The 25,847-nt window shown below is 47.3% G+C and overlaps 1 protein-coding gene across 1 annotated transcript; it reads left to right on the top strand.

The window, feature by feature from the left end:
• Window positions 1–25,638, top strand: POLR1E (RNA polymerase I subunit E). Its single transcript, XM_033238066.1, has 12 exons — window positions 1–187; window positions 758–861; window positions 1,953–2,029; window positions 3,701–3,786; window positions 8,443–8,501; window positions 9,326–9,470; window positions 10,933–11,040; window positions 11,662–11,758; window positions 13,856–13,989; window positions 16,544–16,625; window positions 17,392–17,523; window positions 18,722–25,638. The coding sequence occupies exons 1-12, from the start codon at window positions 112–114 to the stop codon at window positions 18,879–18,881; spliced, it is 1,260 nt and encodes a 419-aa protein (XP_033093957.1). The 5' UTR covers window positions 1–111; the 3' UTR covers window positions 18,882–25,638.
• The last annotated feature ends 209 nt before the right edge of the window (window positions 25,639–25,847 follow it).

Below are 25,847 nucleotides of genomic sequence, written 5' to 3'. Positions count from 1 at the left end.
CGGGGCCACGCCTTTTCCGGCCCGCCGCGCGGCCTAGACTACGGCGTGTTTAAAAATCCGTTTGTGGCTACTGCTGTCTTAACTGGTGTGCTTGGCGGACAGACAGGCGAGATGGCGGCGGAGGTGTTGCCGAGTGCGAGGTGGCAGTATTGTGGGGCGCCCGACGGGAGCCAGAAAGCTGTACTGGGTAAAGACTGCCGAGCTGAAGCAGTGCTCCTCTAACCCTCTCCCCTTCCGTCTCGGTATCTCAACTTTCCCCTCGCACTCCGTTAGGCTTCTCCCCAGCGGGGTCAGGACGCCTGTAGTCTCCACCACTCCCCTGGGCTCGGTTGGGGCTGCCCTGTCCGTCTTTCTGTCACTACCGCCCAGCCGGATTGGGACATCCCACTCACCCGCTCCCCAGGGCTGTGTCCAGGACCCTGCTGTCCCGTCACCCACGAGGTCTCCCACCTCTCCCGTTTCCCTCTCTTCACTGGGCAGGGGTTCCTTCTGTCACTTTAGGTGTGGACCAGGCCTCCGCTGTCAGCCTCTTTCCGCAAGACATTCCCCCCTGTCACAGCTCCTCCCCAGGGTTCTCCCACCTCCCTAACCCCTCTTCTCAGCTGGCCCCGGATCTCCTCCAGTTCCCTTTGGGTCAGGACCCGAGCTTCCTTGCCATCCCCATTCTGACACTCACTCCCTCCCAGTGACAGTCTAGTCCCACCGTACATTGTGTGGCCTTCTGCTCTCACCTTATTCTTGGGCTGCACTCTTACAGTCCAGTTCTCCAACGGGAAGCTACAGAGTCCAGGCAACATGCGCTTTACCTTGTATGAGAACAAAGATTCCACTAACCCCAGGAAGAGGAATCAACGGATCCTGGTAAGTGAAGCAGTTGCCAGCTGTCTCCACTCTGCAGGGCTCAGAAGGCGCCTGGGAGTGGGTGGTGTGGGGAGAAACAGGAGAGTAGTAGCAAATGGACCTTTGAAGAACTCTGATGCCCAGCAACTTGGCATGTGGGGACAGGCTCCATCTTTCATTCATTTGTTCTTTCAACAAGCATTTATGGAACCTCCTCTGTATCCCTGTGCTGCAAGCTTCTAGGAAAACAGCCAAATCAGGCCTAGCCCCACTCGGAGTTCATACTCTAGAGCAGGGTTTCTCAACCTCAGGACTATTGACTTTTGGGGCCAATTATTCTTTGCTGTGGGGGCAGCATCCCTAGTCTCTACTCACTAGATGCCAGTAGCACCAGAGTGGATTTCCCTGGATTGAGAACCTCTGCTCTAGAGAGATGAGAACTGGCTGTGAGGGACACTTTTACACAAAGCTCTGAGGCCAGGTGCGGAAGAGTACAGGGCAGAGTGAGCTCAGTGGGAGGAGAGGTCTCTGCCAGAATGCCTTCCTTGGGGTGGTCATGTTGGAGCTGAGTCTTGAAGGCTGGAACGAGGGTTTGACAGTCAAGGTTTGGTGTTCTAAGTGAAAAGGATAGCGAGGACAAATGCAGAGAAGCAGGAAAGCTTGCTTATGATTGGGGAGTCAATCAGCCATGGTCCTGAGAGTATACACAAAGAACAGTCATGGGAGAGATGGGCAAAGAAGATGAAAAAGGACTTGGACTTTGGGCCAAAGAGAGATTGCTTACAGAATCACTTTGTTGCATACCTATAAGTGCTAGAAGCCCAGGGCCTCTCTCTCTCAAGTCTTGTGATAGAATTCCCCTAAGAGCTTTTCATACCGTTTAGAAGCTAGCACCATCTGAGGCTTCTCTTCCAAAAGTTGTCTTGCTTCCCCTGCAAGGACACCCCATATTCCCTTAGAGAGAGTGGAGCTGGATCATCTGCCAGAGATGAACTAGTTCTAATCCATTGTGAGTCTGGATTCAAAAGCCTCAGCAAATGTAGAAAAGAGAGATGATGCGTAATACCTTTCAACATTGGTTGTAAATGGAGTTTCCCCTCTCTGCATTTTAGGCAGCTGAAACAGATAGGCTTTCCTATGTGGGAAACAATTTTGGTACTGGAGCCCTCAAATGCAACACTTTGTGCAGGTAATGGCAGGGGAAGGGACAGCGGGAAGGGTGATGGGGTTGGGAGTGGTGGCAGCACTGGCACTGCTGTTTCCTATCTGTTTTAAGGGCAGCAGGAGCCATCTAGAGAGGTTTACTAGGTGATTCCTGTGTTCCTATTAGACACAGAGCCCTTTCCCGCACCTGTAGACATTGCTGGAAAGGAAAGATAACTTGAATTTCCTAAAAACCTCATTTGTAACCTTGTTTGTTTATAGCTGTCTTATTCCCAAAGGCAGCTCTCTTCATTAATTTGGAATGTGTGACTAGTAGGTCAAAGCTTGCATGAAGTTTATCTGGGAACTAACGACAGGTAAAGAACTTGGTAGTGTTGAAGGCTCTGGGCTGGGAAAGAGGAGCCTGGGATTCCCATCCCGCTGTGCTGCTGTTTGACTGAGTGGCTGGGTAACTCTGCCCATCTCTGACCCCTAGTCTCCTCCTCTGTAAAATGAAGATGGTCCAACCTCAGCTGTATGACTCTCGGGGGCTGGCATGATGCAGACAGGGCCCTGTGATGGTACCCAACAATGAACTACAAACCAGGCCCTTTCTGAGCCTTACTGGACCATACTCCAATAGAGGTCAGATTGCTGTATAGGTGCTGAGAACTACTAACCCTGCACTCTCCCCTCTCAACGATGCCCTAGTTCCAACTGGTCTCCTTCCCATTTACTTGATTTTGCCTCCATAAAACTGTTGTGCCATAAATTCTAGTGTAATTCTAGATTCCTACACCCCAAAAGAGTTTTCCATTACAGTATGGCAGCGAGCCCGAATGTGATCAACTACCAGAATCACCTGGTAGCTTTTTTCTTTGTTTTCCAGAACCACCTCATATCCTCCCATCCCATCCTATCCTTTCCTTTTCCCTGTCTATGCAGAGAATTGCTGTGGGGTAGGGGTAGAGGGAGATTATTGTTACCCATGAGTAGGTGATGCATTTCTCAGGTGTGTGGGCAGAGAGAAGGTTGAGAACTTTTAAACAGGAAAAAGGGGCAGGCGCAGTGGCTCACACCTGTAATCCCAGCACTTTGGGAGGCTGATAGGGCAGGTCACCTGAGGTCAGGAGTTAGACCAGCCTGGCCAACATGGTGAAACCCCATCTCTATTAAAAATACAAAAATTGGGGCCGGGCGTGGTGGCTCAAGCCTGTAATCCCAGCACTTTGGGAGGCTGAGACGGGTGGATCACAAGGTCAGGAGATCGAGACCATCCTGGCTAACACGGTGAAACCCCATCTCTACTAAAAAATACAAAAAACTAGCCGGGCGAGGTGGCAGGCGCCTGTAGTCCCAGCTACTTGGGAGGCTGAGGCAGGAGAATGGCGTGAACCCAGGAGGCGGAGCTTGCAGTGAGCTGAGATCCGGCCACTGCACTCCAGCCTGGGCGACAGAGCGAGACTCCGTCTTAAAAAAAAAAAAATACAAAAATTAGCCAGGCATGGTGGCATGTGCCTGTAATCCTGGCTACCCGGCAGGCTGAGACAGGAGAATTGCTTGAACCTGGGAGGTGTAGTGAGGTTGCTGTGAGCCAAGATCACTCCACTCCAACCTGGGCGACAGCAAGACTCTGTCTCAAAAAAAAAAAAGGAAGCTGTACAAATAATACTTTTGAATAATCCATTATTACTTGTATTATTCCTTCTTTATTCAGGCATTTTGTGGGAATTTTGAACAAGACCTCTGGCCAAATGGAAGTATACGACGCTGAATTATTCAACATGCAGCCACTGTTTTCAGGTAGGTCCCAGTCATGAAAGCTGTCAGAAACAATGCATAGTTTGGGTTTGCTGGATGAGTTGGCTTGAGTTTTAGATTTACAAAACACATTTTGTAGTTACTTTTATTTATTCTGTTTTTTCTGCTTTGTGTTGAGAAAATGGTTTTATATATATATACTTTTTTTTTTTGAGATGGAGTCCCACTCTGTCACCCAGGCTAGAGTGCAGTGGTGCAATCTCGGCTCGCTGCAACCTCCACCTCCCGGATTCAAGCAGTTCTTCTGCCTCAGCCTCCTGAGTAGCTGAGATCACAGGTGCACATCACCACACCTGTCTAATTTTTGTATTTTTAGTAGAGACGGGGTTTCACCATGTTGGCCAGGCTGGTCTCAAACTCTTGACCTCAGGTGATCCATCAGCCTTGGCCTCCCAAAGTGCTGGGATTACAGGCGTGAGCCACTGCGCCCAGCCTAGAGTTTTTATTCAGCACACACTTATTGATAACCTAATGTACCAGGCACCAAGCTGGGGCTGTGGATGTGGCAGTAAGCAACACAGACACAGATCCTGTCCTCATAGTGTTTAGAGACTTGAGATCAGAGGTTCATAAAAGCAAGCTGAGCAGTGATCAGAGCAGAATATTAGAGCTAAACAATCGAATTTGTTGCACAATAAGCTACCTCACGTCTTTCAGCAAGAGATACATTAAATTTGAATAGTAAAGACATTATAGCCGGGCGCGGTGGCTCAAGCCTGTAATCCCAGCACTTTGGGAGGCCGAGACGGGCGGATCATGAGGTCAGGAGATCGAGACCATCCTGGCTAACACAGTGAAACCCTGTCTCTACTAAAAAATACAAAAAAAACTAGCCGGGTGAGGTGGCGGGTGCCTGTAGTCCCAGCTACTCGGAGGCTGAGGCAGGAGAATGGCATAAACCCGGGAGGCGGAGCTGGCAGTGAGCTGAGAACCGGCCACTGCACTCCAGCGGGCGATAGAGCGAGACTCTTTCAAAAAAAAAAAAGACATTATATAATGAACTAGGACATAATTAAAATTTGCTTTAAATATTTCCTTGGGGGAGAGGACACCACACTTCTGCTCAATAAAGAGAAACATTTTTACAGTCCAGAGGTCTTTTATTTTTTAAACACCTATTATGCCATGAATTCATAGGGAATAGGTTCCAGCAGCTCAGGCTCCTTCCCATTGGTTCTCACACAGTGTGCTTCTCTGGGTGGAGCAGGCTGGTGCTTCAGTTGAACCCAGGTACCTTTCTCTTTGGCTTCTTTCTTTTTCTAATCATCTTTCTTCACGTGTTTCAGGAAGCTTTCTCGGCTCTTAGAGTGCTTAATGTGCTGCACATTAATTCTCTTGGCAAGAATCTTGCCCTTAACTTGTTTGTTTACAACAATGCCAGCAGTGTGCTGGGGAACATTGTAGACTCTTCCAGTTTTGCCATGGTAACACTTGTGGGGCATTCCTTTTTGAACAGTACCCATTCCCTTGACATCTACAATATCACCTTTTTTATAGATTCACATATATGTGGCCAAAGGAACAACTCCATGTTTTCTAAAAGGCCTAGAGAACATATATTGGGTTCCTCTCCTCTTTCCCTTTCTGTTCGTCATTTTGATGAATTACTACAAGATGGTGGTTCTGGCTGAAAGGGATCTTTCTTAATTCTTAACCGTTATAGTTGGGGTAAAGAGGTTTTAGAATTTCTGGTAGACAAAGGAAATTGCTTATTAAGTTGTATAGTAACTTTCATGTTGAGGAAAAGTCTCTACACTAATTTGGGGGAGATCTATTTTTTTCCCCTAATCCAGTGGAAGAATTTACATTGCTTCTCTGCTTTGTCATCTTCAAATGCTCAGGGCTAGAGTGAGATCTTCTAAGGGGCTTCTGTTCCTTAAATCTCAGAACTTGAATCTTAGTGATGCCCTTAAATACTGAGAACCATGGCAGGATAGGGTAGTAGACAAGAAAGAATCACTGGGAGCATTGTGAATCTGCCTGATACCTCAGAGGCATTCATTCCAACTTTATTCCCTCAAAGCAGTTCTTCCATCCCTTTTGAGAATCTGATAAGGATCTGGACCTACTTCTGAGAAACATATATAATACACAAATATATATATGGGATTTTTTTTAATATGGAATTTCAGACATAATTTTTTTTTTTTTTTTGAGACCCAGTCTTACTTTGTCATGCAGGCTGGAGTGCAGTAGTGCAATCTGGGCTCATGGAAGACTCTGCCTCCCGGGTTCAAGCGATTCTCCTGCCTCAGCCTCTTGAGTAGCTGGGGTTATAGGTGTGTGCTACCACACTTGGCTAATTTTTGTATTTTTTATTCAGATGGGGTTTCACCACGTTGGCCAGGCTGGTCTCGAACTCCTGGCCTCAAGTGATTCACCCACCTTGGCCTCCCAAAGTGCTGGGATTACAGGTGTGAGCCGCCGTGCCTGGCCAAATTTTACACATAATTTTTTTTTTTTTTTTGAGACGGAGTCTCGCTCTGTCGCCCAGGCTGGAGTGCAGTGGCTGGATCTCAGCTCACTGCAAGCTCTGCCTCCCGGGTTTACGCCATTCTTCTGCCTCAGCCTCCTGAGTAGCTGGGACTACAGGCGCCTGCCACCTCGCCCGGCTAATTTTTTTTTGTATTTTTTAGTAGAGACGGGGTTTCCCCGTGTTAGCCAGGATGGTCTCAATCTCCTGACCTCGTGATCCGCCGTCTCGGCCTCCCAAAGTGTTGGGATTACAGGCTTGAGCCACCGCGCCTGGCCCTACACATTATTTTAAAGGACTCTTGAGTCCTGACACCCATCTGTGAATTTCCGAGGTGTCCCCCTGCTTTGCAAACATATATAACTATATTTAAGTCATCCTCCAACTGTTCTTGTAAAATCCAAGGAGGCAAGGAGAATTGTAATTTAACGTGTTGATTAAACACAGTTTTGTTTTTATATGTAAGAAATTAGTAAATATGAGTTTATTCTAGCTAGCACACACACAGAGATAACATTTAAGTCCTTACTGTATGCTAGTCACTGTTCCAAGCACTTTCCTTGCACACACCAACCTTCTGGAGTAAGTACTGTTGTTCTTTTTTTTTTCTTTTTTACTAATGATGAAACTGGCACAGAGGTTAGATGACCTTATCAGGGGTGATATCTGAGATAACAGGCAAGGCCACTCCAGAGCTTGTGCTGTTGTCAGGCACGGCAGAGCTTCCAGAGCTTGTGCTGTTGTCAGGCACGGCAGAGCTTGTACTCCAGAGCTTGTGCTGTTGTCAGGCATGGCAGCGCTTGTATTCCAGAGCTTGTGCTGTTGTCAGGCATGGCAGAGCTTCCAGAGCTTGTGCTGTTGTCAGGCATGGCAGAGCTTCCAGAGCTTGTGCTGTTGTCAGGCACGGCAGAGCTTGTATTCCAGAGCTTGTGCTGTTGTCAGGCACGGCAGAGCTTGTATTCCAGAGCTTGTGCTGTTGTCAGGCACGGCAGAGCTTGTACTCCAGAGCTTGTGCTGTTGTCAGGCATGGCAGCGCTTGTACTCCAGAGCTTGTGCTGTTGTCAGGTACGGCAGAGCTTGTACTCCAGAGCTTGTGCTGTTGTCAGGCACGGCAGCGCTTGTATTCCAGAGCTTGTGCTGTTGTCAGGCACGGCAGAGCTTGTACTCCAGAGCTTGTGCTGTTGTCAGGCATGGCAGCGCTTGTATTCCAGAGCTTGTGCTGTTGTCAGGCATGGCAGCGCTTGTATTCCAGAGCTTGTGCTGTTGTCAGGCATGGCAGAGCTTGTATTCCAGAGCTTGTGCTGTTGTCAGGCATGGCAGCGCTTGTATTCCAGAGCTTGTGCTGTTGTCAGGCACGGCAGAGCTTCCAGAGCTTGTGCTGTTGTCAGGCATGGCAGAGCTTGTATTCCAGAGCTTGTGCTGTTGTCAGGCATGGCAGAGCTTGTATTCCAGAGCTTGTGCTGTTGTCAGGCACGGCAGAGCTTGTATTCCAGAGCTTGTGCTGTTGTCAGGCACGGCAGAGCTTGTATTCCAGAGCTTGTGCTGTTGTCAGGCATGGCAGAGCTTGTATTCCAGAGCTTGTGCTGTTGTCAGGCACGGCAGAGCTTCCAGAGCTTGTGCTGTTGTTAGGCACGGCAGAGCTTCCAGAGCTTGTGCTGTTGTCAGGCATGGCAGCGCTTGTATTCCAGAGCTTGTGCTGTTGTCTAGTAGGTTATACTGCCCCTTATTTGAGTACTTTGTAGATGATTAGAGAGCATCGTTTAAGTAGCACATACCTCATGTTTATGCCTGCTTTTAGGTCTTTCACCAAGAAAGCAAAATTATTTCCTGGAAAGAGCCAAGGATTTGTTTTCTAATCCTGTCTCTACCTGGTGAACTGACCTGGGGCAAGTCGTTTCATCTGTGGGCCTTCTGTTTTTTAATTTCTAAAATGAAGGGGTTGGGCCAGATGACCCCTTGATTTGGCTCTCTAATTTATTCTCCAAGTTCTTTAACTGTGTACTAAAGCTACATATTAAATATTCACAGTGTACACTCATGTTAGGCTCAGGGAAGTCCTATAGTAAAGAAATCTATTATTCTTAGATAGACAAATGAATATGTATTACTATTTTTAGGCCTCCCAATTGACTTTTCTTTCTCTCTGTTTTTGTGTGTTTTGATAGATGTATCGGTTGAGAGTGAACTGGCACTAGACAGTCAGACCAAAACTTACAGAGAAAAGGTGAGTGTGATAGAATTAAGATGTGGGACCTTAAGCAAGTTCCTTCTACACCTTGGGTTTCTCCATCAGTAAAATGAGCTTGTTGAACTCAAGGGTCTCCCTGGCTGCTCCCAACTCATTCAGTCTGTTTCTCTTGACAGTTAGTTTGTACCTGCAAAAGCCTCCTTGGTCCCACAGAGAACAATCCTGCTGCCATCTGGGGCAGCTGAACGCAGCTCTGTGCCAATGTTTGGAGTTGGTTCTCTGGGATACAAGTGTAGCATAATGCTTGTTTTTAGGATTTAGTCCAAGTTTTAGAATATATTGGTTGTAGCCTGAAAACATTCATGTTAAAACAAAGTAAACTTGAGGATTTTCAATGTAGAAGGTCCCTACAAAGGTCATCTCACCCCAAGATGGCAAATTGATTGAGTCTCTGATGCTGTGTGGAGCACTGTATTGAGAAGGGATGTGAGGCTAACTTTTGGCTCAGGGGAAGGAGTCAGCCCTGTCTGTTATGGGTATAGGATGGGAGAATGGTAAATCTATTATCCCTGTCTGTTATGGGTATAGAATGGGAGAATGGTAAGCTGTGTGCTACAGATTTTCCAGCCCTAATCCTAGTCAAGTCTTTTTATCTTACTGATGGTGATGCTGATTGGCCAATCTGTTAATATCATTTGGTGCTTACAGCAGTCCTGTGAGGTAAATAGGTGCGATTCAGTCTTATTCACAGGTGAGGTAGTGATAGCTCTGGGATGCTGAGAGTGTCCCATACTGACACAGCTAAGAGGGGCAGCGCCTACCTGCCCTGTTCCCAGTAACCAGGTTTATCTCTTACACAGATGGATTCTTGTATTGAAGCCTTTGGTACCACCAAACAGAAGCGAGCTCTGAATGCCAGGAGAATGAACAGAGTTGGCAATGAATCTTTGAATCAGGCAGTGGCTAAAGCTGCAGAGACTATCATTGATACGAAGGGTGTGACTGGTAAGAAGTTGGAACTTGGGGTAAGAGTCTGCCCATAATGACAGCTTTCTCTTCTCTTGAGATCTTTTACTCATCCACAGATGGAATGCTGGGATCTAGGGCTGGATTCCTTTCTGCCTCTTGCTGAAGGCCTTCTCAGGGACAGGCTCTGAAAGTAGTAAGAAACATCCGAGATGGCCTTGTCTTCTAGTGATCTCACAGTCAAGTGCAGGGACAGACATGGAATGGATACGTACCTGCCGTGGTCCTGGCGCTGGGGTTATAGCCTACAGGGCACAGAGGAGGGAGAAGGCCTCAGGTCTCTCCTTGTGAGGTGCAGGGAAGCTTTGGTCAAAAAGGCTGATGTGTTGATGGAAATGAGCCTCCAGAGGTGGCATTTCACTTTGGAATTGGTGGTCTGTTTCCGGTGTTCAGCCCCCGGAGTATTTAATTGTATGATTTTAAAATATATTTATTGTTCAAATACATTATAAGAACATAAAAGCAAGTTTGTATAAGAGCAGCTTTTCTTTTTACCAGTTTTGGAGATGAGGTCTTGCTGTGTTGCCCAGGCTGATCTTGAACTCTTGGCTTCAAGCAGTCCTCCCTCCTCAGCCTCCCAGGTAGCTAGGATTATAGGCGCACACCACTGTGCCCCGGACAGAGCAGTTTTTCTATTAAGAATGGAATTCTAGTAATTTTTGGAAAATCTTTCCATACCCTATGATTATATAGATTTCAACACTTTCACAGATGTATTTATTTATTGATTGGAGAAGGGGTCTTGCTCTGTCACCCAGACTGGAGTGCAGTGGTGCAGACATGGCTCACTGCAGCCATAACCTCCTGGGCTCAAGTGATCCTCCTACTTCAGCCTCCCAAGTGGCTGGGACCACACATGTGTGCCACCACACTCAGCTAATTTTTTTAGTTTTAGTTTTTTGGAGAGACCGGGATCTTGCCATGTGGCCTGGGCTGGTCTCAAACTCCTGGGCTCAAGCCATCCTCCCACCTTGGCCTCCCAAAATGTTGGGGTTACAGGTGTGAGCCACCACACCTGGCCGCATAGTTATTCTTGTAGGACAGTTACAGTGTTATATTCTGAAAGTTTTGTTCCACCTACAATGTGTAGCAAGTTTTTCTAGAAGTTAAGCCATTAAAGGCTATTTTGGACTTCCCTCACTTTTAGTTTCTCTCATTTTGTATTGTAAATGTTTCTGTATTAGCACAGCTGTCTGTCCCAACTCTATTGTTGGGGAATCTTGCCACCTCCTCCTTCTCCAGTGCCTAGCTCGTGTTTGTTCATGAGTGAACATGGCAGTCCTGAAGCAGTCAGCCTGGTGAGGAGGCCAAGTCACTTTGGCAGAAGCATTCAGACTTGGGGTTTCTGGACTGTTGGTGGTCTCAAGTGTACACACTGAAAAGAATGTTGGGGAACTGGAAACAATGAGGGTGATACGTGGATTGTTTCTTTATTGAAAAGCTCTGGTCAGTGATGCTATCCACAATGACTTGCAAGATGACTCCCTCTACCTTCCTCCCTGCTATGATGATGCAACCAAGCCTGAAGACGTGTATAAATTTGAAGATCGTATCCTTCTTGCAGTAGAAAAGCTGCCTTATTTCACAAGTGGAGATGTTTGCACGTGAGTGCACAGTCAGGTTCTCTGAGGGTGTCTGTGTTCTGTGACATTCACAAGAGCTCCAACCAAACCTTTGCAGTTGCTCAGTGCTCTTGCCAGGAGGTTAGCTTGGCTTCGTCACTAGCTGAGGGACCAGCCCCTGGGATTCAAATCCATTCCTCAGCAAAATGCCAAATGCCCACAGCTCAGACCTTTGGGGTCACTCTCCATGGATAGTCGAAATAAGACTTTTGAACCAGTCAAATGCCCAAAGTCTAGGGCAGATCACTTTTGTAAAAGGAAGGGTTGGATCTTATAATGTTACCACTCAATGGGTCCAGTTAGAAGGAAAATACCTGCAGTGGCTTTGTGATGAGAAAAGGCAGAAAAGCCTGGGCAGGGAATGGGCTCTGGGCTGGGAGTCTGAGAACTGAGTCATCACCAAGCTCTGCCCCTATGTGATCTGCTCTGTGTGATCTTCAGCTCTCTGAGCCTCAGTTTCCCAGTCTGTGACATGACGCTGCTATGAGATGATCTAGCTAGTTGGATGTTTCTATTTTGGTTGGATTATATTCTTGACCTGTAACTAGTTCTTTCCCCTGCTGAGTATGAAGCTCTTCAGAGCCCATCTGAAGCTTTCAGGAATGTCACATCAGAAGAAATACTGAAGATGATTGAGGAGAACAGGTACCCTGACTTAAGCAGATGGGGATTCTGGGGAGTGCTGTTGGGACACAACAGTAGTCAGACACTGTGCAGGTCCTTTGGGTGTCAGTCAGTGAGGAGGTATGTCTGTTCAGCATTTGAACATTAGTGAGCCAGTGTTTTCTTGAATGTTTGGGCTTCCAGGAGCTGTGGGTCACATTCAGGGGAGATGGTTGGTCTCTGAGTGCATGGGACCTGTGACAGGGCAGAGGGTGGTGAGGCCTTCTACTCCGGGGCTGGGAACCAGAGCTGGCCTATGTCACCCAGTGTCATGCTGATGCTGATTGTCACTGACAGGGCCCAGATGCTGGCCTGGGAATGGGTGCTGTCCAAAGTGATGGTTTCTCTGTGATGATATGGTAGGCGAGCTTTTCTAACATTCAATTTATGTATTTAAAATATTGTATATTTTAAATAATTCAGAGATTATTTCCTTCTCCCTCCCCTTTCCCATTAAAACAGCTTCTTTTATGATGATGGTGAGATTTTTTTTTTTTTTGCTTTTGAGTTTTTTCTTTTAATAATTTGATTTTGATGAAGAGTTGTCAATCTGAGGTTTGTTCCTCCAATTTTTGTTTTTAAATTTTGCTTGTCATTGAAATCCCGCGCCTTTCCAGTGCCTTGGAATTACCATTATTACTACTTTTTTTTTTCTCTCTTCAAAGATTTATTTCCAAAAAAGAGCTCATTACTAGTTCATGGTTGTCTTAATGTGATTGTGACTTGGGCCGGTGCAGGAACGAACTCTGAGCGGGGAGTCTGAAAACTGAGTCCCCGAGCTCTGTCCTATCTTCCCTTCTTGAAACCTCAGTTTTTCTGTCTGTAAAATGAGGCAGCTATGAGATGATCTTGAAGAGCCTTTTTATCTCTGTGAGTCCAGGGTCTTGCTAGCAGAACAGTGCCTGAAAATAATAGTGAGCATTGACTGAGCCTTAACATTTTTGCCAAGCACTGTTCTAAGAGCTTTACTGGCATCATCTCTTAATCTAGAAAAAATCCTTAGGAGAAGAGTACCTGTACTATCATTGGCCCCAGTTTATAGATGGAGAAACTAGGGTACCAGATGTCAAGAAACTTGCCTGGCTGGGCGTGGTGGCTCACGCCTGTAATACCAGCACTTTGGGAGACCGAGGCAGGTGGATCACCTGAGGTCGGGAGTTCAAGAGCAACCTGACCAATGTGGAGAAACCCCATCTCTACTAAAAATACAAAATTAGTTGGGTGTGGTGGCAAATGCCTGTAATCCCAGCTACTCGGGAGGCTGAGGCAGGAGAATCGCTTGAACCCAGGAAACGGAGGTTGCGGTGAGCCAAGATCGTGCCATTGCATTCCAGCCTGGGTAACAGAGTGAGACTTAGTCTCAAAAAAAAAAAAAAACAGAGAAACTTGCCTAAGACATTAAATGGCAGAGAAAGGATTGAAACGCAGGCAGGCTGACTACAGAGTGTATGTTCCTGACTACAAAAACAGGTCAGCAAACTACGGCCCACATGCCAAGTCTGGCCTGCTGCCTGTAAGTAAGTAAAGTATAAATAAAGTTTTATTGGATCACAGCCCTATTCATTTGCTTAAGTAATATCTGTGGCTGCTTTTGCACTACAATGGCAGAGTCAGGTAGTTGCAACAGAGGTTGTATGGCCTCCAAAGCCTAAAATATTTACTGTCTAGCCCTTTATTGATCCCTGCACTAAACCATGTTCCTCCTGTTATAAGGAGTGTTGAGTGTACTGGCCTTCATCAGCTGCTTTTGTTCATTTGTTTTTTTGTTTCTGAGATAGGGTCTCGCTCTGTCACCTAGGCTGGAGTACAGTGGCGCAGACAGCTCACTGGAGCCTTGACCTCCTGGGCTCGGGTGATCCTCCCGCCTCAGCCTCCTGAGTAGCTGGGACCACAGGAATGTGCTACCATGCTGGTTAAGTTTTTGTAGAGATGGGGTCTTGCCTTGTTGCCCAGGCTTTCATTAGCTGTTGAGTGTGTCAGGGGTGAGAGGTGCCTGCTGCTCTGTTGTAAGAGGGAAATAGTTCTTGACAGAGTCCATCTTACCCTGACACAGGCCTCTCTTTCTTTTCCTTGTTTTAGCCATTGCACCTTTGTCATAGAAGCGTTGAAGACTTTGCCATCAGACGTGGAGAGCCGAGACCGCCAGGCCCGATGCATATGGTTTCTGGATACCCTCATCAAATTTCGATCTCAGAGGGTAGTTAAGCGGAAAAGTAAGTCTATGGTAAACATTTAATTCTAATTGTTTCCAGTCTGTTATTTGTCTATAATTCTTAGATCAGTTCTAATGAGAGAAGAAAATTGATATGTCTGTCCAACTGTGAGATTCCTGCTGGTACTGCTGACATGTTGAGAGGACTTGCGAGGCCCCTTTTTCTCTCTGGATCTCCTATTTTCTCGTCTGAAAATTGGGGCCACGTTGGATTATATGAGAGTTCAGGGTCCTTCCAGAGCTAACATTTGCTACATTTATTCTGCATTAGGCAAAGTAGAATATCCAGGTCAAATAAAATGAAAATTTTAAGGGACTGTTAGAACAAACATCAGCCGTGTGTGTGTGTGTGTGTGTGTGTGTGTGTGTGTGTGTGTGTGGAGAGAGCGCTTATGAGTTACACATATGTATCTTGAAAGCTTGTGGCAGGTTTGTGTTGTGTCAGCTGATTTCTAACAGGAGAGCGCCAATCTGATGGTAACCCAGTGTCACCTGTAGCTAGGATGCCTTGTGGGTCACACCCTCATACCTACCCAGAGTTAGAACCCAGGAGGAGATGTCTGTGGTTTTAGGCACAAGGCATATTTAGTTGTTGTTACTGTGATTGGGCATCCAATAGTCTATACTCCTGTTTTTCAGTATAGTCATGTGTCACTTAATGATGGGGATATGTTCTGAGAAATGTGTCCTTAGGCAATTTTGTCATTGTACAAACATCACAGAGTATATTTGCGTAAACCTAGATGGTATAGCCTACTACACACCTAGGCTATATGCTATAAGCTGCTGTTCCTAGGCTGCAAACCTATACAGCATGTTACTATACTGAATATTATAGGCAATTGTAACACAATGGCATTTGTGTATCTAAATGTATCTAAACAGAAAAGGAATAGTAAAACTATAATATTATAATCTTATGGGACCCGCTGGGCATGGAGGCTCATGCCTATATCTCAGCACTTTAAGAGGCCAAGGTGAGAGGATCACTTCAGGGCAGGAGTTTGAGACCAGCCTGGGCAACATACCAAGACACTATCTCTACAAAAAAATAAAAATATTAGCTGGGGTAGTGCATGCCTGTACTCCCAGCTATTTGGGAGGCTGAGGCAGGAGGAGTGTTTGAGCCTAGGAGTTCAAGGTTACAGTGGGCTATGAATGCACCACTGCCTCAGTGACAGCAAGACCCTGTGTAAAACAAAATCTTACGGGACCATTGTCACATATGTGGCCTGTCTATGACCAAAAGAACGTAATGTGGGACATGACTATTTGCTTAGTCATGCTTTTTTTTTTTTTGAGACAGGATCTCGCTCTGTCACCCAGGCTGGGGTGCAGTCCCATGATCTTGACTCAGTACAACCTCCATCTCCTGGGTTCAAGCAGTTTTGCCTCAGCCTCCTGCGTAGCTGGGATTACAGGCGGGCGTCACCATGCCCAGCTAATTTTTGTGTTTTTAGTAGAGATGGGGTTTTTCCATGTTGGCCAGGCTGGTCTCGAACTCCTGACTTCAGGTGATCCACCCTCCTGGGGCTCCCACAGTGCTGGCTGGGATTATAGGTGTGAGCTACCGCACTCAGCTTGCATTTGCTTAGTTCTTTTTTAAAAAATTTTTTTTTTAGACGGAGTCTCGCTCTGTCACCCAGGCTGGAGTGCAGTGGCTCAATCTCGGCTCCCTGCATCCTCCACCTCCTGGGTTCAAGGGATTCTCCTGCCTCAGCCTCCCAAGTAGCTGGGGTTATAGGTGCCCGCCACCACACCTGGCTAATTTTTGTATTTTTAGTAGAGACGGGGTTTCACCATGTTGGTCAGGCTGGTCTTGAACTCCTAACCTCATGATCTGCCCACCTTGGCCTCCCAAAGTGCTGGGATTACAGGTGTGAGCCACCATGCCCAGCCAGTTTTTTGTTTTGTTTTGTTTTGTTTTGTTTTGAGATGGAGTCTCACTCTATCGCCCAGGCTAGAGTAAAGTGGCGCAATCTCGTCTCACTGCAACCTCTGCCTCCCGGGTTCAAGCTGTTGTCCTGCCTCAGCCTCCCAAGTAGCTGGGATTACACCATACTCAGCTAATTTTTGTATTTTTAGTGGAGGTGGGGTTTCACTGTGTTGGCCAGGCTGGTCTTGAACTCCTGACCTCAGGTGTTCTGCCTGCCTCGGTCTCCCAAAGTGTTGGGATTACAGGTGTGAGCCACTGCATCTGGCCACTTAGTTCTTATTTTCACATTCCAATTCCACCTTTCCCCGTCTCTCCCTGAGCTTTCAGCACAATTTTTGTTTTCTAAAGTCGTGTTAAATCTGTGTCCTTAGGCCTCCGGCTGTGTTTTCTTGTCACTGCCCCATCACCAGCATCTCTTGTGCAGGGCAAGCTGCAGGCTGGAGCACACCAAGCATGTTTTCATTTCGATGTGGCCGTTCTGCTTTGTGGGCCCTGCTTCTCTTACCACTTGGTTCTGGTCATTACAGTGGCCCAGCTCCTGGCTTTTCTTTCAGCTCATGGTGGAGGTGTGGCCTGAGGGTTTTGAGAGAAAATGATCAAACTCAACTTTGTGTTGTAGGTGCCCTGGGACCTGGAGTTCCCCACATCATCAACACCAAACTGCTGAAGCACTTTACCTGCTTGACGTACAACAATGGCAGGTCAGAGGGTGGTTTCTGGGATTTTTCCTGTGCAGGAGAAAGTAGGTGAGGGTTGGGAGTGAGCAGCAGGGGCTTGGACTCCATTCCATGTCCACAGAGATGCAGTGCTGAAGAGACTGCTGCCATTTGGAAGGCTCCTGGGGCCCCAGTAAGTTTAGCAAACGCTAAATATGACATACTCTGTCCTTTTTGGAAAAGTATTACTTTTGGGGAATCTTAGAAGCTCTGGGAAGTCCTCCAATAGAGACTTGTTTTACTTCACATACTTTTGAAGAGCCCTTCCTGATGTCCCACAGAGCTGGTGTTCTGCGGAAAGGCAGTGTTGCAGAAAAGGGCAGCCCAACTCGGTGACTCAGGAAAGACCCGCAAGCGTTGCCCCGGGCTTCCTTCCTGCCATTTGCCTGGAGTGTGTTTTCTGCTCTTGAGTGTGCTTGGAAGAATCAGCACAGCTGATTTCGGGATGATTGTTTTCCCAGTAGCCCTGCTGAGCAGGCGGGGACAGACTCAGCGCTAGCGGTGTCCAGGGAGAGCGTAGGCCCAGCCTTCTCTGTCTGCCTCAGAGGAAAACATAGACTGGCACGCTGCTCCACTGTGCGTGAGGCCGAGGAACCTTGGAAGGGCAAAGAAGTCACCCACATTCCTTTTCCTTTCCTGAAGTTGGGAAGACATTCAGTGCATATGAGAATAGGGTTGAATGTTCTTATTTTGCTTTTGGAGAAATTGAGAGTTTAATTTTGTTTCTCCTTTATTGCCACTGATTTTCTAGATTACGGAACTTAATTTCGGATTCTATGAAGGCGAAGATTACTGCATATGTGATCATACTTGCCTTGCACATACATGACTTCCAAATTGACCTGACAATGTTACAGGGGGACTTGAAGCTCAGTGAGAAAAGGTGAGCACAACAGAATAAAGAGCTCCCTGCAGGGTACCTTGATGTCTTATTTCTGGTACCACTGGAAAGCATGAGGCACCACCAAGGGAACTGAGGATGTTTAAATGTGGGAACAACTTGGAACTAGAGGACTATTTTCAGTGAATGAATCATTGACTGACTGAGCAACTAGACATTACTGAGTGCCTTCTCTGTGCTAGGCACGGTCTTAAATTATGTCATTATCTCACTGATTTTCCTAGAAAACAATTGAAGAATCAGGCTCAGAAAAGCACATGACTTTCTCAAGGTTACACAACCAAGAGGGGAGTAGTTGGCCTTGAGACCTGAGCCTGTCCATGACATTCTGTTCCTGAATAACCAGGCAGCCTCCATTCTCTGAATTGCTGTCACAGGCGAGAGGGATTCTGTATGGGTCTGAGGGGTGCAGCCCAGGGTGGAAGTTGTAGGACAACCCAATTTGAGCTTAGTAAGAAGAGCTTCCTCACAATCAGATGGAAGGGTTTGCCAGGGGAGGTGTTCAAGGCCAGGTGGAACCTCTGTTGGGCAGGGATGTCATTTTTGCACTTCTCTGACCAGACTGGGAGAGCTGGTGGTGGAGGTGACCTCTTCGGCTCCGTCTAGCCTTGTAGAGGAGATTCAGACAGTAGGGGCAGAGCTGCCCAGGAACCGTGGGATCAGCTGATCTTTGTTAGTGATTTAAGGGCATCTGACATCCAGGAGCCCAGAGGGTATCTAGGAGAGCCTGTGAACACACCTCTGTCTGGACTCTCTAGCAGTCCATGGAGGGACTGTTCTGAGGGCTGTCCACAAACTGTACCCACAGGCAGTGAGGCTGAAAAAAGAGAACAGGTACTTGGAACCTGTCAGATTCTACCAAGTGCTCAATCCTGGTTGCTAAAAGTTTGGTTATGGGAGGTAAAGAAAGTTGCTCACAGGGCTCTGGATACCATGGTTTTTCATCACTCCTATGGATCTTTTTGAAGGGTAGCACATTAAAATGAAATTGGCTGTCTGATGGTTCCCAGTGGGTGAAGGGACCTTGCCTGCCTCTCTGCCAGGGGCTTTGCGCCTGCTGGCAACCTTTGGGATTCTGTCTTTATGGCCTGGAGCACAAATGTGTGCTACCTTTTGCCAAAGCCCCCTGAACAGTCACATTGAGGGGTCTCTCCAGTTGTTCTGTTTGTGTCTTCCTTAGGATGATGGAGATAGCCAAAGCCATGAGGCTGAAGATCTCCAAAAGAAGGGTGTCTGTGGCCGCCGGCAGTGAAGAAGATCACAAACTGGGCACCCTGTCCCTCCCACTGCCTCCAGCCCAGACCGCAGACCGCCTGGCAAAGCGGAGGAAGATTACCTAGATGCATACTTTCCAGACAGGGCATTTTGGCTGCATCATAGCCACTGGCTGGTCCTATTCATTTCCAGTTTTATGTTTTAAAAAGGAGAGGTTCAGAGATGGTGGCTCACACCTGAAATCCCAGCACTATGGGAGGCCGAGGCGGGAAGATCACTTGAGCTTAGGAGTTTGAAACCAGTCTGGGCAACATAGGGAGACCCCATCCGGGGGGTGGGGGTGGGGGTGGGGGAATGTCAGGCCTGGTGGTATATGCCTGTAATCCCAGCTACTCGGGAGGCTGAGGCAGGATGATTACTTAAGCTTGGGAAATCAAGGTTGCAGTGAGCTATGATTGCATGGCCACACTCCAGCCTGGGTCACAGAGTGAGACCTTGTCTCAAAAAAGTAAAATAAGGAAAAAAAGAAGCCTTGCTTTGGCACAGGTATGAAGCCAGAAGCGAGCATCTCAATTGTGCTTGTCTTATGCTGAAATATAAAGTGATGGCCAGGTTGGACTTCATCTCTCCCCTTTGGTATTGCTGTGATTATAAATGGCAGATGTTTCTCATGTTGGTTCACCTGTGTGGAGATTTGGGAGGGTGGGGCCTGGGGAAAAGATCTCACCAGGCTGAGTCAAACCTAACGGATGAAGGTTTCCAAAGAGAAATGTGAAGTGGCGTTCGTAGGTCTGGAAGGGCCAGTGGAGTATGTGGTAAGGAAGGAGGATCTGGCTCAGCACACCTGAGAAATGACACTTCAGGCTTTATCAGAAGGTAACTGGGTCACCAGTGTGATGGGGAGCTGCCACAGGCCAGTAGGATACCGCCTGTTGTAATGGGGTGGAGCCAAGTCAGAGGAAGTGGTGACCCAATTTCTCTGCCTGGCTGAGGCCACATAGAAGGCAGGGGTCAGCTCTGAAGGCCACACTTTGAAGAGGATGAATCAGTCAGTGTTAAGTTCAGAAAATCAATTGCTCTTTGTATCTTAAGAAGAAGAAGAAAGGATTTTAATGTACGGATAAGGTGCTATAGAATTGTGAGAAGGGCCAGAGGACCGGGCATCGGAAGGTTGCCATCGGGACTGCTGAATTCAAGAATACACTGCCGGGGGTGGCTCTGGGGACTTAGAAGCCACTTCTGCCTCATAACTGCTCCTGGAATTCATGAAGCTGAAGATTCAACACTGGGCTGCTGATTTCAGCTACCCATGCTTGCTTCTTTTTGTTTTTATGTTTTTGAAACAGAGTCTCGCTCTGGAGCCCAGGCTAGAGTGCAGTGGCATGATCTCACTCACTGCTACCTCTGCTCCCGGGTCCCAATTCAAGCAATTCTCCTGCCTCAGCCTTCCGAGCAGCTGGGATTACAGGCATGTGCCACCATGCCCAGCTAATTTTTTTTGTATTTTTAATAGAGATGGGGTTTCACCATGTTGGCCAGGCTGGTCTTGAACTCCTGACCTCGTGATCCACCCACCCTGGCCTCCCAACATGCCTCGATTACAGGCGTGAGCCACTGCGCCCAGCCTACTCATACTTCCAAAGGTCCTGTATTTCTACCACCTTGTCACCAGAGACAGCCAAAAGGTCAAGCAGCTGTCCTCCACCTTGCTTCCTTCTGGTGTGCATATATAGGAGCCTGATTTGCATGTAGAATCCTAGCAGCAAGGGAGTCTTTGAAATAGGTTTCAGCTCACCAGCCTCTAGCTACAGGAGGCATTCTGGAAGGACATGAATGGGTTATAACGGCCAACCAATTGTACGTGCCACTGAGGAGATGGAGAAGCTATGTCCAGAGGGGTGCTATAAGGACAGGAATGTGACACAGGAAGGCTTAGGTACGTGGCCTGGGCCCAGTCTCAGATCTCCAGGGTCCTGCTTCAAGTGGGAGCAGTTGAGCTCTGTGATACTCGGCGCCTGGGAGGCCGGGTCAGTGAAGGGAGGGAGATGGAGCTCAGCTTCTCTGAGAGGAGAAGTTTACACAGCACCTGGGACCCTCCATTTGGGAGTCACAGTGGAAAGGAGTCTTGGCTGAGTTTTGGGGCCGGTACACCTTTTTTTCTTTGTGCTCTGGGATACCCTCAGAGTCGTGCTCCTCTGCTTTGTCCCCATCCGCCTCTGGCCCTGGGTAGGAGGCACTTGGAGCATACTTTGTCTTCCTCCAGCAGAGATGTGGGCAGGGAATCTACTTGCCTCTTGTTTTTCTTTAAGCTGTTGTGAAAATCAAGTATGTAACTCTTCCTTGGAAAAAATAATCTCAGAAGAGGACTTCTAATACATCCTCAGGTTGTGATTTATTGTAAAATTCAGATGGGTTTGACACTTTGAGGCTTAATTTCTGGAAATGACTGGACAGAGCATGTGACTGGGACCCTCTGAACAACCTCTGACCTAGTGGAGAAGCAGGTGGTAATGACTGGTGGTATGGATAGGGAAAAAAGACTCGGCGGGCAAATACTCGTCATGTTTGTCAACAGGTGTATCTTGCTAAATGGTGGGGACACATTCCCAGGGCTAAAAAGCAAATTCCTGTATATGAGGACATTGTGAATCCTGAGGAAAGGCTCAGAAGAGGGCCCCACCGAGCACAATACCTGACATAAAAGGGGTCAGTGTCTGCAGAATGAGCCAGACCTTCCTTGGCAGGGTTTTAGGTAGTAAACACTTGCAGAAGAATGGAATTGTACTCGGGTTTCTTCTGGCTGTAGAAACCCATTTGTTTACTAATAGCTTCCCAGAGGATACCTTGATCTCACCAAGCTATTTGCCAGAATGTCTCCTGATGGCCTCACTGAAGAAGGGACTGTGAGCCAGATGCTGGTGCCCTGAAGATTTGTAATTTGTGGGATAGTCTTAACTTGCGGGGTTCGATGAACAGAATGAAGTCTGTTCCTCGGAAGGAAGTCTGCTTGCTGCCCTGACCTGTTGGACACTGTTAATTGGGATGGGGGTCAAAGAAGGCATAGTTACCACATTTGCAGGAGACCCTAACCTGGAAATAGTGAATTATAACATTCTTTCAAGTGTCTTCTCTTTTCAGAAAGTATTTTGATACAGTTTCACACAGAGAAAACTTGCAAGAACTCTTATATATCCTTTACCCAGATTCTCCAACTATTAATACTTTGTCCCATTTACTATTTGCTTTAGATATTTTGAGATTTCTCTTTGAACCATTTGAGGAAAGCATCCTACCCTTCTACCCATAAGTACTTTTCAGTGTATACATCCTGAGAATCAGGACTTTCTCTTCCATAACCACGGTCCACCAGATGCAGGGAAGAAGACACTAATACAATACTATGACTTAGCTCACAGTTCATGTTCAAATTTCACCAATCCCCATGCCTCTTTGGTCTTGCTCAGTCTGAAACAGTTCAGATTTGTACTGGATTTTCTTGGCTTTGACATTTGGGAGAGTGAGGTGTTATTCTGCAGGGTGTCTGTCTGTTGACATTTGGGGCTTCCCTGTGATGGGATCAGGATTTCCATTTTTGGCAGGAACAGCACTGAAGTGATGCTTCACCCAAGTGCATCGCATGAGGGGCCCATGATGTGCGACTGTGCTTTCCTTGCTGCTGTTAACTTGTATTAGTTAAGGTTGTGTTTTCCCCTTTGTGAAGTGACTGTTTTTCCTTTTAGTTCGTAAGTAATTTGTGGAGGGATACTTTGAAACTAAGTATCCTGTTCCTCATCAAACTTTCACCTACTAGTTTCAGCCTCAATGGATGATTCTTGCTGAATCCATTACCAAGATGGTTGCAAAAGGGTGATTTTGTAAATTATCATTTCTTCTGATTATTGGCATGCTCTTATAAGGCAGAGCTTGTTTCTCGCCCTTAGAAGTTTTGTGTTCATTTAGTTATCGGCATAGACTCAAGAGTCTTGTGTTCTGTGTGGAGTCTGTTACTGTGATTCCTTGTGATGCGTGGATTGTACGTATTTGGCCAATCTTGAGTTCCTTCAGGAAACCTCCTGGATCCCATCATTTTAAGGGTGCTTCCTTCCTTTCTGACATAAGATATTTCAGGCCTACCTTGTACTTTCCCTGCTGCAGCCCTGGAGTCAGTCTTTTGTTTTGGTTTTGCTCTTTAGAGATAGGGTCTTGCTCTGTCAGTCAGGCTGGAGAGCAGTGGTGCAGTCAGCTCACTGCACTCCTGGGCTCAAGCCATCCTCCTGCCTCAGCCTCCTGAGTAGCTAGGACTATAGGCATGTACCACCATGCCCAGCTTTGAATCAGTCTTTTATCCAAGGAGCTCTGGCCTTTTAGTGGAGAATAGCAGATGACATGAATGATGGGCCCAAAGCAGGAAGTGAAATGCAATCCTGACTGCCAGACAGATGGGATCTTCAGCTGCAACAACTGGGCTCAGAGTAGAGGCAACAACTGGGCTCAGAGTAGAGGTGACAGCTCCGCGATGGATAGCTCAGGCTGCACCAGGAGGCCATGCTAGCTTTGACTTCATTTTAAAAACACACTAACCACAGCTGATAGGCTCAGGAGCTCCGTGAAGGGCACCCTGCAGAGGTCTGGAGGGTAGTGAGAAGGTCCCAATGGGGCGAGCATGCCTGTGTCAGGAGGCTGATCAGGGTAGGAATAAGCCCAGCATGCCCAACGTGAGCCCACCATGAGGAAGCATTTGGAGAGACAGCTTTCTCTGTGTTGTTGGAAGGGAGATTGAAGAAGGGGGGCCCAGGGGTGCTGTTGACAGTATAGGCTCATGTGCTGTTCCAAGGCCCAACTCTGGCTCTTGCCTGGTCTGGCCATACGAGGTCCACCATCCGCTGTACTTAGGACCTCCTTTGGACACCAGGGCAGTGGCCTCACCAAGACCTGGAGGCCTAGATGATGAAATCATACTGGTGTTTGCTGTGCTTGTACATTCCCATCAGCAGACATCAATGTTGGGGCCTGACTGACCAACAGGTAAGTCCAGGGAGGACACAGTATAAACTGCTACTGTAGATTGAAAGCAAATGACTCCAAGGAAACACAGTAACTTAGAGAATTCTCTTTAGATCCATGAGTGCTGCCCATGGAGCTGGGCCATTCCTCCTAAGACGCAGGACAGGACTCCTCAATTTTGCTTCTTTGGGCTTTCCAAGACCTACCCAGGCCACTGGAATGAGTCTCGAGAAATGACCAGGGTGGTGAAGAGACACTCTGCAAACTGGCACATATGAGAGGAACCCAGGAGGGCAGCAGACCCCAGGGGGAGGAGGGTGCTGCCTGCAAATATCTGAAGAGTTGTCACAGAACAGAGTGAAGAGATGTCCTTTGGGGGCCCCAGGAGGTAGAGATTCTAGAAATGAGGTTGGGTTTGTTTCCTCATTTGTCTGCTTGTCTGTCCACCCATCCATCCAACACTTAGTGAGCTTTGTGCTGGGCATAATCAACAGTGAACAAGATGGGCAAAATCCCTGCCCTCAACCAACCGACTGAAAATACAGAGGATTCTGTGCCATCTGCAGGTGGTGTGTGGCTGAGTGGGCACAGGAACATGGAGAAGGAGCACTTAACTGATACTTGCAGAGACCGGGGAAGGTGTTCCACAGAAGTCGTGACTAAGGAGCTTCTGAAGGAGGGGTAGAATTCAGCCAGGGAGAGAGACTTTGGCTCAAGTAAAAAGTTAGATGGGCTCGGGTTTCTTGGGCCGGTCTGACCTGCTGTGCAAAGCACTCTCACTCCCCGATTCTTCCCCAAACGCACGAGAGCCAAGGTGGGGGGGTGTTCTTCCCACTTCTGCCTCCAAATGACCTGGAGGGAAACTGTGTCCCAGCTGTTCCCTTCCTTGCCACCTATGCCCCAGGTGATAGCCCTCCCCACACCTCTCCCCTACAAGCTCTTAACATCTGATAGGGAACTTGCCCCTACCAGGTCCTCAGGAGCATCAGCACTCCCAGCCTCCAAAATGGGGACAATGACCTCACCAAGTCAATGTTTAATATATTATTGACAGAACTTAAGATGACTGTAGGTGGCTCAGGGATGTAGCAAAGTACTCGTGTTCTGCTGGTTAGGCTAAGTTGCAGTGACAAATGACCCTCAAAAATGTCTGGTTTCAACAGAAGTTCATTTGCACATATCTGTCAGCCAGCAGGCAGCTGGGGCCCTGCTCTGGGTTAGCTTCACCCCGGGACTCAGGCTGCCGTGTCTGACACATGGCGGTCTAATGGCAGAGGGACACGCGATCGGGGCAAGTTCTGATGGCCCTTAAACTTCTGCCTGGAAGTGACCATTAACCACTTCTGCCCACATTCACTGGGCAAATCAGGTTTACATGGCAACATGATAGAGCATGTTACTCTCCCTGAGGGGCAGCAAATATTAGTAACTATCAAAACAAGTGAATATTTTCATTTTAATAGTTTCATGTATATTTATAGTAATACAAAAAGTCTTTTCAGTGTGTGAAAAACAGACATGTTGTATGTAGGATGGGATCCTGGAATGGAAAAAGGACATTAGGTAACAAAGTAAAGAAATCTGAGGCCAGGCACAGTGGCTCATGCTTGTAATCCCAGCACTTTGAGGCATTAAGGCAGGCGGATCACTTGAGCCCAGGAAGTTGAGACCGGGCTGGGCAACATGGCAAACCCCATCTCTACAAAAAAATACAAAAATTAGCCAGGTGTGGTGGTGCATGCCTGTAGTCCCAGCTACTCAGGAGGCTGAGGTGGGAGGATCACCTGAGTGAGCCTGGGGAGGTCAAGGCTGTGGTGAACCATGATTCACGACCCTACACTCCAGCCTGGGCAACACAGTGAGATCCCATTTCAAAAAGAAAAAAAGCTGAATATTTAAACTATGGACTTCAGTTAATCATGTACCAGTACTAGTTTATGAATTTTTACAAATGTACACTGATAGCATAAGATGTTAATAACATGGAAACCTGGGGGTGGCAAGGGTAGTATGGGAACTCTCGTAATCATCGATCTGCTCAATTTTTCTGCATATTTAAAAGTTCTAAAAATTAAGTAGATTTAAAG

This window comes from Trachypithecus francoisi, unplaced genomic scaffold, assembly GCF_009764315.1.
Source record: "Trachypithecus francoisi isolate TF-2019V2 unplaced genomic scaffold, Tfra_2.0 Lachesis_group16, whole genome shotgun sequence".
In the NCBI taxonomy this organism is placed as follows: domain Eukaryota; kingdom Metazoa; phylum Chordata; class Mammalia; order Primates; family Cercopithecidae; genus Trachypithecus; species Trachypithecus francoisi.
The sequence above is the reverse complement of the archived record's forward strand: the minus strand, read 5'-3'. Positions and strand labels throughout refer to the sequence as shown.

What these genes read in the sequence shown, in the direction of transcription:
- POLR1E (XM_033238066.1), top strand. Translation starts at nt 112, where the DNA reads ATGGCGGCGGAGGTGTTGCCGAGTGCGAGGTGGCAGTATTGTGGGGCG. An exon ending in TGATACGAAGGGTGTGACTG is followed by an intron (nt 9,471 to 10,932) that starts GTAAGAAGTTGG and finishes TTTATTGAAAAG; the next exon opens with CTCTGGTCAGTGATGCTATC. An exon ending in GAGGGTAGTTAAGCGGAAAA is followed by an intron (nt 13,990 to 16,543) that starts GTAAGTCTATGG and finishes TTTGTGTTGTAG; the next exon opens with GTGCCCTGGGACCTGGAGTT.